Source organism: Haemorhous mexicanus, chromosome 5 (genome assembly GCF_027477595.1).
Source record: "Haemorhous mexicanus isolate bHaeMex1 chromosome 5, bHaeMex1.pri, whole genome shotgun sequence".
Lineage (NCBI taxonomy): Eukaryota > Metazoa > Chordata > Aves > Passeriformes > Fringillidae > Haemorhous > Haemorhous mexicanus.
In genome coordinates, this window is record NC_082345.1 from 374,725 (window position 1) to 387,336 (window position 12,612).

Here is a 12,612-nt window from a genome sequence, read left to right on the forward strand (position 1 = left end):
TCAGCTCTCTCACTTCCAAAATAACAGGGAATTTCCCTCCACTTCAGCATCCCACACACTTTCTGCTCTGCAGAATTTAGCAGAGGAGTTGCATTGGAATCAGTTTTCAGGGGATGGCATCCTTTTAGTGATGAAAATGTCACCGTGCCCTATTCCTGGCAAATCCAGTACCTTCCCAATGCATCAGTTACCACCTGACTAAAATTCCTTGCTCTGCTGTGCCCTCAGTTCTGGAAGTATTTCATGCTGTGTTAGTAGAGTCTATATGAAAATTGGATGTTATTCTTCAAGGGAAAACGAAGCTGAAAGCAAAGTAAGCACTCTGTGGGACCCCAGCCCTTATTCCCCACTGCCACAAACAGTCAGTGCTCCTCTGGTACCTTTTTTTGTGACCCAATGTACAACACAAAAATATTCAGAAATCATCAACTGCCTGAATTATCATTGTAGGCCAGCTTTGGTGGGGTGTCACCTGTGAACAGGCTGATTTCTCTGAATTCCTTCTGTTCACACAGATCTGAAACTGCCATCTGAATCTCCCTCCATAAGAACAGCACCAACACTGAACTGTATGAATAGATGCACAGTTGCCCTGTTGGCAAATTCCCATTATGCCTCTCCCTGTCAGAAGTTACTCTGCAGCTCTGTTGAAACCACCCACCAATATATGTTCTCACTGATAAAGCATTTTAAGCCCCTAATTTGACAGACAGTTTTTATATAATCCTATTAAAGGGGAGAATTGTACCTACGATATCAAATTAATTCCTGCAAAGTCCTGGTGTCCAAAAGCTAATCAGTTTTTACCTGGCTTGTACCAGTTGTACCAGTCCTCTGAAAAAGCATTACCAGTTTTGGCACGTTTTCCCCTCGGCTGTCATGCTGTGGCTGTACCATTGCTGTGACATCTCCAGTCATCCTTTCAGCTGCACACAGGAGTCAGAATGCACGAGAGTGAAGCACAAAATGGGGGAAATGACTTACTGAAAGACAGAGATCATTCTCTAAAACTGAGAACCTCTTCTACGAGCAGTGTTGAAAGGACTTTCAAAACATCTTTTTATGCCAACAGTGATGTTGGCTGGTAAAAAGGTGGAACAAGAATGAGTGAAAACATGCAGGAGTAATGACAAGGAATGTGTCAAGGCATTAGCCACAGGTACTTTGCTTTTTGGTTCTGCATGGAAAGAAGGTTTTCTCATAAAATGGAATTTTATGTGTTTCTACACAGGCAATTTTTACAACCTTACCATCACTGCTGTATGTTATTGAAGTAAGGCATAAACCCCAGACTTCTGTTCTGCAGCTCTGGCTTCAGGATGCCTCTTCAGCCAGTTTCAATGCAGGGAAAATGCCCATGTAAGATGTGGATGGGTAGGAGCACCTGTAAGGTGAAGACAATTACGTACAGGGAAATTCTGGGTGCAATTCCTGCCTGTGCAGCTCTATGGGTTGGTGCTCACTGTTAGCAGGAGTGAGCTGTGCTGCAGTTAATGGCCTTACTCACAGAAACAGCTCCTCAGAAGGGGAAGGGACTTGCTGGGGTAGTCCCAATTAACTTCTGTTCAGCCTAGAGAACAGAAGGTTGTGTGAAGACCTCATGGCAGCTTCCTGCATCTTAAAGGGCTGAGAAGGCAGCTGAGAGCTGAAGAGGGACTTTCACCAGGAACTGTAGTGGTGGGAAAAGGGGGAATGGGTTCAGACTCAGACGGGGAGAATTAGGTTCAATTTACAGGAGAAATTCTTCCCTGGCAGGGTGGGCAGGCCCTGGCACAGGTGCCCAGAGCAGCTGGGGCTGCCCCTGGATCCCTGGCAGTTCAAGGCCAGGCTGGATGGGGCTCTGAGCACCCTGGGATAGTGGAAGGTGTCCCTGCCCAGGGCAGGGGGTTGGAACTGGATGATCCTTTAGGCTCTTCCAGCCCAAACTATTCTAAGACTTTGTGTATTAGAACTGACATGCCAAAGATATTGTGGCTGGAAGGTCCTGTGGTACAATGCACAATTTGTGAAGGCAATAAAATGCACATAAAGGGCACAATAGAGCATGCACACCCACATGCACAGAGACTACAAACACATCTCTAAAGCAAACAGGCTCTTCCCTTGCAAGTGCAGTTCCTTTTCCTTGGGAGCTCAAACAGATTCTGACCTCACGTCTGACATTTGCTGAAGTTTCAATTTGAGCAGTTGCTGTCAGGAAGCCATCATTCATAACTCAATGTTGGTTTGAAATCCTGTTTGTGAGAAGGTTGTGTCTGAGAGGGGGACGTAATAAATTTGGTCTCACAAATAAGTAATCCCTCTATACCAGGATGAAGAGGGTAGAAGAAAAGCAGAAGAGAGGAAAAAGCTTGTTAATGTTGTTGCTGTGTCTTATCACAAATGATCCTTAGTTCTAACTAGGGAGAAACTTGAATTTTTGTGAGGCATCAGGAGGCCTGCTGAGAATTCTCTGCTGGGAATTAACAGCAGATCTAGGTGATGGGATTTGTTCAGCTGTCCACCCTGGAAAAGGTGACAGAGAGCAGGATGAAGCAGAAAAAGAGGATGCAGAAATGTGTTTGAAGACAGCTTTCACCAAGGGTGGCTGAGGCCCTCACAGCCTGCCCAGAGAAGTGTCTAGAAAGAAGCCTCAGAAGCACTCTGGGTGTCAGTAGCCTCCTCTGGCAAACACTCAGACCCTGAGCACAGCTCCTGCTCTGAAGGGTGCAGGATCAGGGGCAAAACCAGATCAGCATCCACAGGGAAAATGGAAATCTGACTTCAAATTGAGCAAAAAGCCACGGCTTCAGTGCTGGAGGTGAAACAGCCTGGCCAGGGGAGCTTCAGGCACAGACCCAGTGCAGAGACTGGCAGGTTTGCACTGGCCAGGTTTTCCATTAACCCATTCATCAAAGACAAAGGTTAGTGGCCTCTGACCCTCCTTCCAAATACACTGGCATGCAGTTGTGTGCAGCAGCAGTACACACAGCAGCTCTGGTATAGTGGCACCAGAAGCACAACCTCCTTGCATTTAGAGCAGGCCTCAGAAGTGATTTAAAACTTCTGGGAAGAAGTTGTTACTATCCTTATCTCCATCTAACAGAGAAAACAGAGACAGAGACTTGAAAATATTCGACTGATGACTGAGGTAGATTTGTAACAGAGACTTCTTCAAGCCTAGAGCAGTGCTGTGGGACACACATTCCAGAGAAATTCAGCTGTGATTCAAATTGTTGGATGCACCAACAGCTAATATTAGTGAAGTGCTTCAAGATCATCATGATTTTTTTTTATGGCCTCCAAATTTAAGCAGCATCACTTCACTGGGACCCAGGCAGAAAATTTCAAGTGTGGTTAATGGGCAAACAAGAGTGAAAATTCATTCTGTTTCTTCACAAATATAATAAAGATGGAAGCAAGGCTTGACACAGAAATTGTCCACCAAAGGACAGAGATGAAACTGAAAACTGCTGGAGTATTATTTTTCATGCTGGGTGACAATACAAACTGCAAGTGAAGGAAGCACCCTGGGCCTGAGTGTGGCTTCCAAGGGAAAGCAGCCTCCCACAGGGATTTGCAGTTATTGCACAGACAGCATCGACACCACGGCTAAAAACCCCAGAAAAGCAGGACCAGGGACCAACCTGCACATTCCTCTGCTGACCTTGAGCCATGCTTTGCATCCCAGACCACAGCAGCTCTTTCCCAGCTGTCAGATAACGTGATCCCTCCATGGACTGCAGACACAGACACCTTTAGCTGTGCAGCTTCGTCATTCTGATTTTTCTCAAGGTACTTACTCAAATGTGAATCCCTTTGAAAAGATTTGAGGGGCTGTGCTTTCCCTCTGTTTTGAGTTTAGTCCTATAAACCATTTGAAAGGCAGGGAAAGAACAGTTTTCTCTCTTGAGAAGAGCCCCAGGAGATGGATGGCTTTGTCTCACAAAATGTCTCGCTGCCAGGCGTGGCAGGCAGGGAGGTTTCACAAGTCATTAATTCAGCCAGCTGGTGGGAGAGAGTCTAAGAGATAACATAAACTGCTTGGGAAGATAAATATAAACAAAGCCCTTTTATCTGGGGGTTCAACATACTTTTCAAACTGCCTGTTCACTTTGTGGGAAATATGACATCATAAGTTTACAGTATTGTTGCAGTGTTGCACAAAGAATACCCTTTTCAGAGGGTAACAGAAAATTGCTAGTGTATCAGAAATTGAGCAAAGAACAAAACCTTTGATGTGCAAATAATCAGTCACCTGGTAGCAGGTGTAATTCTACCATCATTAACATGATTTCTGCTGAACTGGAAGGATCAAAATATACATTGCCCTGTAAAATAACCAGTCTGAATTGAGGTAACATGTTACTGAGTGCCATTCAAAATTCGATTATTAAAATAAAGTCCTTACTTGCATAACATGATGGCTTTTGCAGACTTGAAGATTCAAACAGACATGAAAAAAATGTTGGGAAAAAAGCATAGTGAAGCACCATACAGTACTTTGAAACAGCTTTGGAACGTAGGCCCCTCAAACAAAGTACATGAAACCACCAAGTTCCTTCGTGCCAGGACATGAGAAAGCTGCAAATTGTGGGAAAAGCTATTGTTTTAGTCACTGTAATCACAAATTGAGGGAAAAAGAAAGACATGGATGTCTCTTTCTGGAGCTGTCTTCAGAGAGGAAATGGAAATGCAAACATTATGTGTGGATCCCCAGGCTGGAGCTGCCTGGACTGGGCAGGGTGCACAGGAGAAGGAGCCTGTCCCTGCAGGAGAGAGCAGAGCCAGGAATTGCAGCATGGAGGGAGGTGTCTCTCAGCTGAAGCCCTCTCCTCCTGTCCCTGCAGGAGGAGAGAGCAGAGCCAGGAATTGCAGCATGGAGGGGGGTGTCTCTCAGCTGAAGCCCTCTCCTCCTGTCCCTGCAGGAGAGAGCAGAGCCAGGAATGCAGCACGGAAGGAGGTGTCTCTCAGCTGAAGCCCTCTCCTCCTGTCCCTGCAGGAGAGAGCAGAGCCAGGAATGCAGCATGGAGGGGGGTGTCTCTCAGCTGAAGCCCTCTCCTCCTGTCCCTGCAGGAGGAGAGAGCAGAGCCAGGAATGCAGCATGGAGGGGGGTGTCTCTCAGCTGACCCTGCATTCCCCAGCTGCAAGGCTGGAGCTGGTTTGGGTTTAGGTTCCTGTGATGAGTGTAAGCAGGAGCTGTCCCACGTCCTGCCCTGGGCTGGCTGGTGCCTGCAGGACCTCAGCCCACAGCACCACCCAGCTCTCCCCCCAAACAGGAGGGAAACTCTGCCAGGAGCTGGTACTGCCACGGGAGGGCTGCAGGCTGCTGTCCCCTTGCAGGGTCAGGTGGCAGCTGCTGCCAGGAGGGTGCAGGTGCCCTGGAAAGGCCCAGGGAAGCTCAGTGCCCACATCCAAGGGCTGGGCAGTGCAGGGGGAGGGAGGCTCCGAGCCCTCTTTGGTCCCACAGTGCCACAGCTTTGGGACAGGAGGCTGGAGCAGACACTGGGTGTCCTACCAGGAGCAGGGAGCATCTCCAGAGGGTGATGCTGCCAAAGCACCAGTGTGGATCAGCTTCCCCCCCTTGGAAGCCAGAGGGTAAGGAGGTGTTTCAGCAGGAACACGCTCACATGCCTGGGATTTGTGGCAAACTGGAAAGTCTCTCTTCAGCAGCAAAAAGAAAACACAACTCTGCCCACATGGAGTTCCACACTGTGGATGGAGCTGTCAAAATACTTCCCACAGCTGAGACCTGGAGGACAGAGAAACACTCTGCTGCTGCTGAGAGCCATTACTGAACAAACAAACATCAAACATCTTGCATTTCTTTTCCTTCCACAGATTTTCCAAACTGTAAATGTTGAAAAAGCAGATAACTCCTCAGATGGACATCTGGGAGCTTTGTTGGCATCTGTTTGTAGCTTTACAAGGTTAAGTTCATTTGTGGAGGCCGAGGAGGAGGTGAATGTGGAAGGACAGCTGGGTCAATCTGCAAGTGATGCTCATCATCAGCACAGAACTGATGGAACAGAGGGTGCTCTGTCACAGGGGTCACAGGATTTATGATTGCTGGGTTTGGAGCAGGGATCAGGGCTGCAGTCAGGCACAATTTCAGCCCTAGGATTCAGCTATAGCCTGCGCTGCTCTGCCTTGGGTGCCATCTGCATTAATTCAAAAACTGTTTTTTCCTGCACGATGTAGATTGCAGGAGCAGTTCCCTTGGGTTTTCAGTCAGTGTGTGTCCAAACAGTGTCTCCAAATTTTTGGGTGAGGAGTTCAAAATATCCAAGCCTAATTCCAGTGATTCATTTTGTGGTTATTCAAAATGAAATGTCTCAGATGTCAGATTTCCAGAGGGATTAAATTATCACAACTCAAATGATTCAGTAGCTCTAAAATACTGCTACAAAACCATAAGAAGATCATATTAAACCTAGAGAAATTCAGCAAGACATTTCTGAGCTAACTACCCATCATCCCTTCTAATAAAGGAAGGATCTTTTAGACCAACTTCAACCAAGAGACCAAATTACCTAATTTCACAGGGAACTGAAACATTTGTCACAATGTGGAAAAAAACTGGGGAGCATTTAGAAGTTAAGTTGATTTTCAGTGTGTCTGTTAAGATTCTTTCCCTTGATTGTTAACTTAAGAGCCCTGTACAGCAGTGTCCTAATTGACTTAACTCCATTTACTCATGGGATAGAAATTAACCCAAACATAAGATTAAATATTCCAAAAATAACATAATTACCATGATTATTGGCCACTCACTGTTTTATTGGCTTCTGTGTTACCTCTGTGTCCGACCAGAGTTTGATTTCAATGTCTCCAGTTCTGTGCCCTGGTTCCCAGGAGCAGCAGGTTTTCTCCTTGTTTCTCTGCAAGCTGTCCAGCTGTGCCTCTCCACTTTTTGCTGGGTCACCTCCAAGCATTAACTAGAAATTTCCAACAGTTAAACCCCCATGAAATCAGATGCACATGTTTGTATCCTTAGGTAGGAATCCCCACAGCACAAATATGTTTGCACTGCTCATTTATGTTTGTGATTGTGTACATCCAGAAATAGCACAGATTTATTTGATAGAAACACAGAATGGCTTGGGCTGGCAGAGACCTTTACCATCATCCAGTGCCACCCCTGCCATGGCAGGGACACCTCCCACCAGCCCAGGCTGCCCCAGCCCCAGTGTCCAGCCTGGCCTGGGGCACTGCCAGGGATCCAGGGGCAGCCCCAGCTGCTCTGGGCACCTGTGCCAGGGCCTGCCCACCCTCCCAGGGAACAATTCCTTCCCAAAATCCCACCCAAACCCACTCCCTGTCAGTGCGAAGCCATCCCCTTGCCCTGTCACCCCGGGCCCTTGAGAACAGTCTCTCTCCACCTTTCTTGCAGGCTCTCTTTGGGCCCTGCAAGGCCCCCAAGGTCACCCCAAAGCTTCTCCTGCCCAGGTGAGCAGCCCCAGCTGTGCCAGCCTTTCCTCCCAGCAGAGCTGCTCCATCCCTCTGCTCACCTTGGTGCCTGCTCTGGGCTCCTGCAGCAGCCCCAGCTCCTCCTGTGCTGGCCCAGCCCTGCAGGTGAGATCTCACCTGAGGGCAGAGGGGCAGAACCCCTCCCTTGATGAACTGGAAAGCTAAGGAAGAAAATAGATTTTGTGACTATTTTACTGCCTCATCCATCTAAGACCAAGAGTTAATTTTCAGAAGTTTCCTTAATCCCAGAAATCCTAACTTTCTAGTCTGTTCCAGGTGTTTGAAGGTTTACAGCTCAGGTGCCCCTTCTCAGAAGTTGTCTCAGCACGTGGCTGTTTCTGCTCTTCGTTCCAGCCACATACTTCTATTCTTTGCATGACTGCATTTTTTTTCACTAATTTGACTGTTCTGAGGCTTCAGGTGCCTTCAGTCCCCTCATTTTAGCAACTGAAGAATTATTTTGGAAATGATGCCAGAGAACAGTCAAAAAATATTTGAATTCCCTGTCATTAAGGTAGTCAGGGCCAATATGAGATTTTTTTATGGGAAATGTAAGCATAGCTGGTAAAATGCATAGAAGTAAAGCTTAATTTAATTTTTCTTGTCATCTCCATTTTCCTTTTCTCTTGCTGTTTCACTCCCACCTATTCTCATAATCTGCAAATTACTGTAGTCTGAGATATTTCCTGTGTGTTAACTGCATTTCATTGGCTGCCAATTCAGTTTTCTGTTTCTGCACTTGCATTTGTATTTAGGAAACATGATGAAAATTAATATCATAATTATACCATTCAAGAAAATCATATGAATTAAATCTGTGTCTAGCCAGCCAAAAATATCTGTGGTTGTCATCGGAGTGTGCATTTTTCCCTTCTCCAGCAGCATCATCATACACTTGCTGTGGTTAAGCCCAGCCAGCAGCTGAGAACCAGAGTGCCCCATCCCTCTGGTAACCCTATCCCAGATGGAACCTGGGCAGACAGAGGAGAAAACTGCTCCCTGTGCTACTCTGTGGGCAAGGACTGCATAAAGGAAGAACAAAACCCAAACTTTTTTCCTTCGTAAGCACAATCTTTTAACTTTCTCCCAAAATATTTATTCTGATTTCCTCAAAGCTCTCCCAGAACTGTGGCACTGTTCATCCTGAACAAACCAGGCACTAAACCCACACACCTTCTTTTGTGTTTGCCCAGCTGCAATATCCTCTTTACCTGAACCTGCTCGTTCTTGTGTTCCAGCACCACAGGAGGGCAGCTCCTGTTCCTCAGGTCTGTGTGGTGCTGTGGCTTCTGCACTGCTCTTTCCTGAGTGGGCTGGCACTGTGCTCTTAATTCTGCCCCAGAGGCTCACTGGGGGCTTTGGGGGCAGCCCAGGATCTCCCTGGCAGGGTCCATGCACTCACCCACTTTGCACAAGGCATTTGGGATCAGCTGCTGTGCAACAGAACGAGCCACAAAGAAATTAATGGACACTGTTGGAATCTTCCCCAGAGCAGCTGTTTGTTATCAAACAAATCCCTGCTTAACCCACCCAAGCCATTAATCACTCCCAGCTCTAATGTCAGACTTCCTAATGGCCTGGGCAACTGCTTTGAGAAGTCTCACATCATTTCCTGTCAGATTTGTGCCAAAGTACAGCCAGGGTGCTTGAGAGATCAGCTGCTTGTCCCACACACCTTTTTCATTGCAGAAACTCTGGACTTTGTGCTTCCTCAAATTCAGTGAGCCAATGTAGCTGTTTTACTGCAGAATATCAGGTAAAATCAACCAGGTTAAATTTGAATTGCTGCTTGTGCTGGCATCTGAGCAAATTTCTGTCCAGGCTATTTTCACATTCCCGTTTAGTTTGGACTCTGATTTAATTGCTGGAGTACAGACCCCTTTTATTTCAGAGGGGCCTGATTGCATTTTTTAAAGTCTGAAGTCTATGATGAGTTAAGACAAATCATAACAAACCTTTCTTCCAAGGAAGTAAATACAACTTCATTGAATTTGATGCCACTCTAATTACGTTATTAAAATAATGTCAGTTTATTTGTAGGATAGGTGACAGTAAAAAGCAAAGTCCATGTGGTGGAGGTTAGGATTTTTCCTTTGTCAGTTGCACAACTGACAAACATAAAGTAGAAGTGACAATTTTGTGACTGTTTGGAGTTAAGAGCTGGGTCTGCCACTTCTGGACTAATAATTGGAGAAGAATTAAAATTTTTAGATAAGAAAGCTCCTCTGTGTCTAAAGAAACCCACTAGAGGAAGCTGTGACATTTACACAGCTAGAAAAGAAAATATGGCATTAATGCTTCCATAGAAGCAACCACCACCCCTCAGAAGGGAAAATAATCAAAACCAGCTACTCTAGTGTGCTCCTTCAGATATTTCATGCTGAATACTCATGCTGTATACAACTTTTTGTGCCAGTCCAAGACCTTTTGAAGTTATTCACATTCTGCCATTAGCTTCAAAGGGAAACAAGATCTGCCTTGCAAAACAATCAAGAGTTTCAGCTATTTACAGGCAAATTAATTCATGGCAGCTTTGGTTGCAACAGCTACAGAATTTAGCAAGATGATTTGTGTCAGTGATGTGTTCTGGAAAGGGCCAAATTCACACACTTCAAATATAAAGGATAATTAACCCCCAAAATATCATCATTACAGGATCACAGAATGGTTTGGGTTGGAACAGCTTTAAAAGTTCATCTGTTGTGAGGAGAGGGGAGGTTTTGAGTGCTTGTTGGGAGTGGACACCTCCCACCAGCCCAGGCTGTTCTGGGCTCCATCCAACCTCACTTAAACCCTTCCAGGGATCCAGGGGCAGCCCCAGCTGCTCTGGGCACCTGTGCCAGGGCCTGCCCACCCTCCCAGGGAGGAATTCCTTCCCAAAATCCCACCCAAACCCACTCCCTGTCAGTGTGAAGCCATCCCCTTGCCCTGTCACCCCGGGCCCTTGAGAACAGTCTCTCTCCACCTTTCTTGCAGGCTCTCTTTGGGCCCTGCAAGGCCCCCAAGGTCACCCCAAAGCTTCTCCTGCCCAGGTGAGCAGCCCCAGCTGTGCCAGCCTTTCCTCCCAGCAGAGCTGCTCCATCCCTCTGCTCACCTTGGTGCCTGCTCTGGGCTCCTGCAGCAGCCCCAGCTCCTCCTGTGCTGGCCCAGCCCTGCAGGTGAGATCTCACCCGAGGGCAGAGGGGCAGAACCCCTGCCCTACTGCCCACAGGGCTTTGGATGCAGCCCAGGACACAAGTTTCAGCCCAGGCTGTTACATGCTGTACAGAAAAGATTCCTCTGAGGAGAATGGGGCTGGGACATCTTTAGTACATCCAGCTTACACACTTACCTCATGCACATACATTAAGACAGTGAATTTTATAAAGATATTTATTGTGCAAGAATGATTTTCATGCTCATTTACAACGAAATAATTAGTTTTAACAAATAATCACGTCATTGCTTAATTTCAACTCTAAACTGAATATTTACATTCAAGTTTACATCTTAGTTCAAGTTCCATGTACAATGTTGTCAGAATTAAGCAAGAATGTATCTTCAAATCAAAGGGTTTTTGTTGTGGCCTTTTTTCTTTTTGTGTTTTTTTTTTTTTTTTTTTTTTACAACAGAGTATCATCACCTTTCACACTTTTACTGAAATGACCAATTTCCTGTCTTTGCAGTACCCTTATTTCCCAGCTACAGCACTGGAAAAGAAGAAAGAAACCCCAGTGGACCCAGTGTCACACAAATCAATCTCCAATTAGCCAGGCATTCAAACAGGAAGGAGGCTGCAGGATAATCTCTGCACAACTGATTTTTGGGGGACTGTTTATGTCATCCGTGAAACAGATCCTGCCTTAGGAAAATGAACCTCAGGACAATTTTTTCCCAAAGTCTTAAATAACAAAAAGACCTGCTTTGTCAATACTGAAGTGAACATCTTGTACTAGCACCAGCCACACCCTGGAACTTTCTGTTGTGTTCTGGGGTTTATTTGTCCCACCACAGGGATGCCCAGGATCACAGTATTGTGGTCTGGCAGCTTTTAAAAAACAATTAAAGAAACAAACAACACCCCCCAGCTCCCAAATATAAAAACAACAACAAAATAAGAAAAAATACTTTCAATGAGCAGGAATTCAAACTGTAACTTTTTGGTACTGCTTTTTCTCTCCACACTCTATGATGTAAAGGAATTTGACAGTCCAGCCCATGCTTCCCTGGCCTGCACACAAATCTCTTCCTTCTTCATCAAAGGTTTCCAACCCAGACTTCTCAGGCACCTCCCTCCCACCCTGACCTGAGCTGAGACAGACAACACTCAGGCTCAGAAATGGTTCTGAATGACAACTTATCATAGTCCCACTGAACAGCTCAAAAATAGAACAGAATTTTTCCTTCCTTCTTCCACAGTTCCATGAGATGCCTGCTGTTCTAATCCAAGTTCTCCTGTGAGTGTTTCACAGAGGCCAGGAACAGTAATAAAGAAGCAGAGCACAGCTGCCAGCCCACTGCTCTGACTTACCTCAGTTACATGACAACAAAAAGAGAGTGATTGTCCTGGAGTTTGGCTATGAATGTCATGGAGAGACACTGACTTTGAGGATGCAAACCTAAACATTCCCACGTTTTAAATAACGTTTCTGTTGAGCAGAGAGCACTCCAGTTGCTGTGCCTTCACGTGGTGACATCCCCAGCAGAGCCCGTGGGCTGAGGAGCAGCTGCAGGAGGCTGCACTGGCAGCACCTCCAGCTCAGACTCACGGACAAAGATGACAGCATCACCACTGACATTGATCAGACACTGAGCCTGGAAAATGACAATGCCCAGTTACCAAACTTCAACAATCACAGATTTATGTTTACTTATAGCTGCTAAATATAACTACACAAAAATCAACAGGGATCTGGAGTAGGACAAACTATAAACATTTATTGGTGAGGGGACCTGTGCCAGTTTCTTTTCTGTATGCTCCCTTGTGTGCTACCAAACATGCAGATGGATTCCTGGGAGACCACCAGAGTGAAATATCTGCATATCTGTACCTGCTTTCCTTACTGCTTTGAACATATTTAATTTACTGCATATTCTGCTATTGTCTTCACAAATCAAGGTTTGTTCCTTTACGTACACAACGGAGCATTTTACATCAGCAACTCCAGGAACTTTTACATGGAG

The 12,612-nt window shown here is 46.0% G+C and overlaps 1 protein-coding gene and 1 long non-coding RNA gene across 17 annotated transcripts in view; both read right to left on the reverse strand.

The window, feature by feature from the left end:
* Positions 1–4,843: 4,843 nt before the first annotated feature.
* LOC132328204 (uncharacterized) lies at positions 4,844–10,304 on the reverse strand. The gene is made up of 3 exons (XR_009486714.1): positions 8,661–10,304; positions 7,491–7,610; positions 4,844–6,917 (listed from the first exon to the last, which is right to left on the reverse strand). It is a non-coding gene; the product is annotated as an uncharacterized LOC132328204 (long non-coding RNA).
* A 495-nt stretch (positions 10,305–10,799) lies between these two features.
* The window catches only part of C2CD5 (C2 calcium dependent domain containing 5), a 58,909-nt gene continuing 57,096 nt past the window's right edge, over positions 10,800–12,612 (reverse strand). For all 16 annotated transcript variants that reach the window (XM_059847981.1, XM_059847980.1, XM_059847978.1 and 13 more), the window contains one exon: positions 10,800–12,243. In XM_059847981.1, coding sequence (XP_059703964.1) covers positions 12,112–12,243 — 132 coding nt within the window. In that variant the 3' untranslated portion in view covers positions 10,800–12,111. The remainder of the gene's footprint in view (positions 12,244–12,612) is intronic.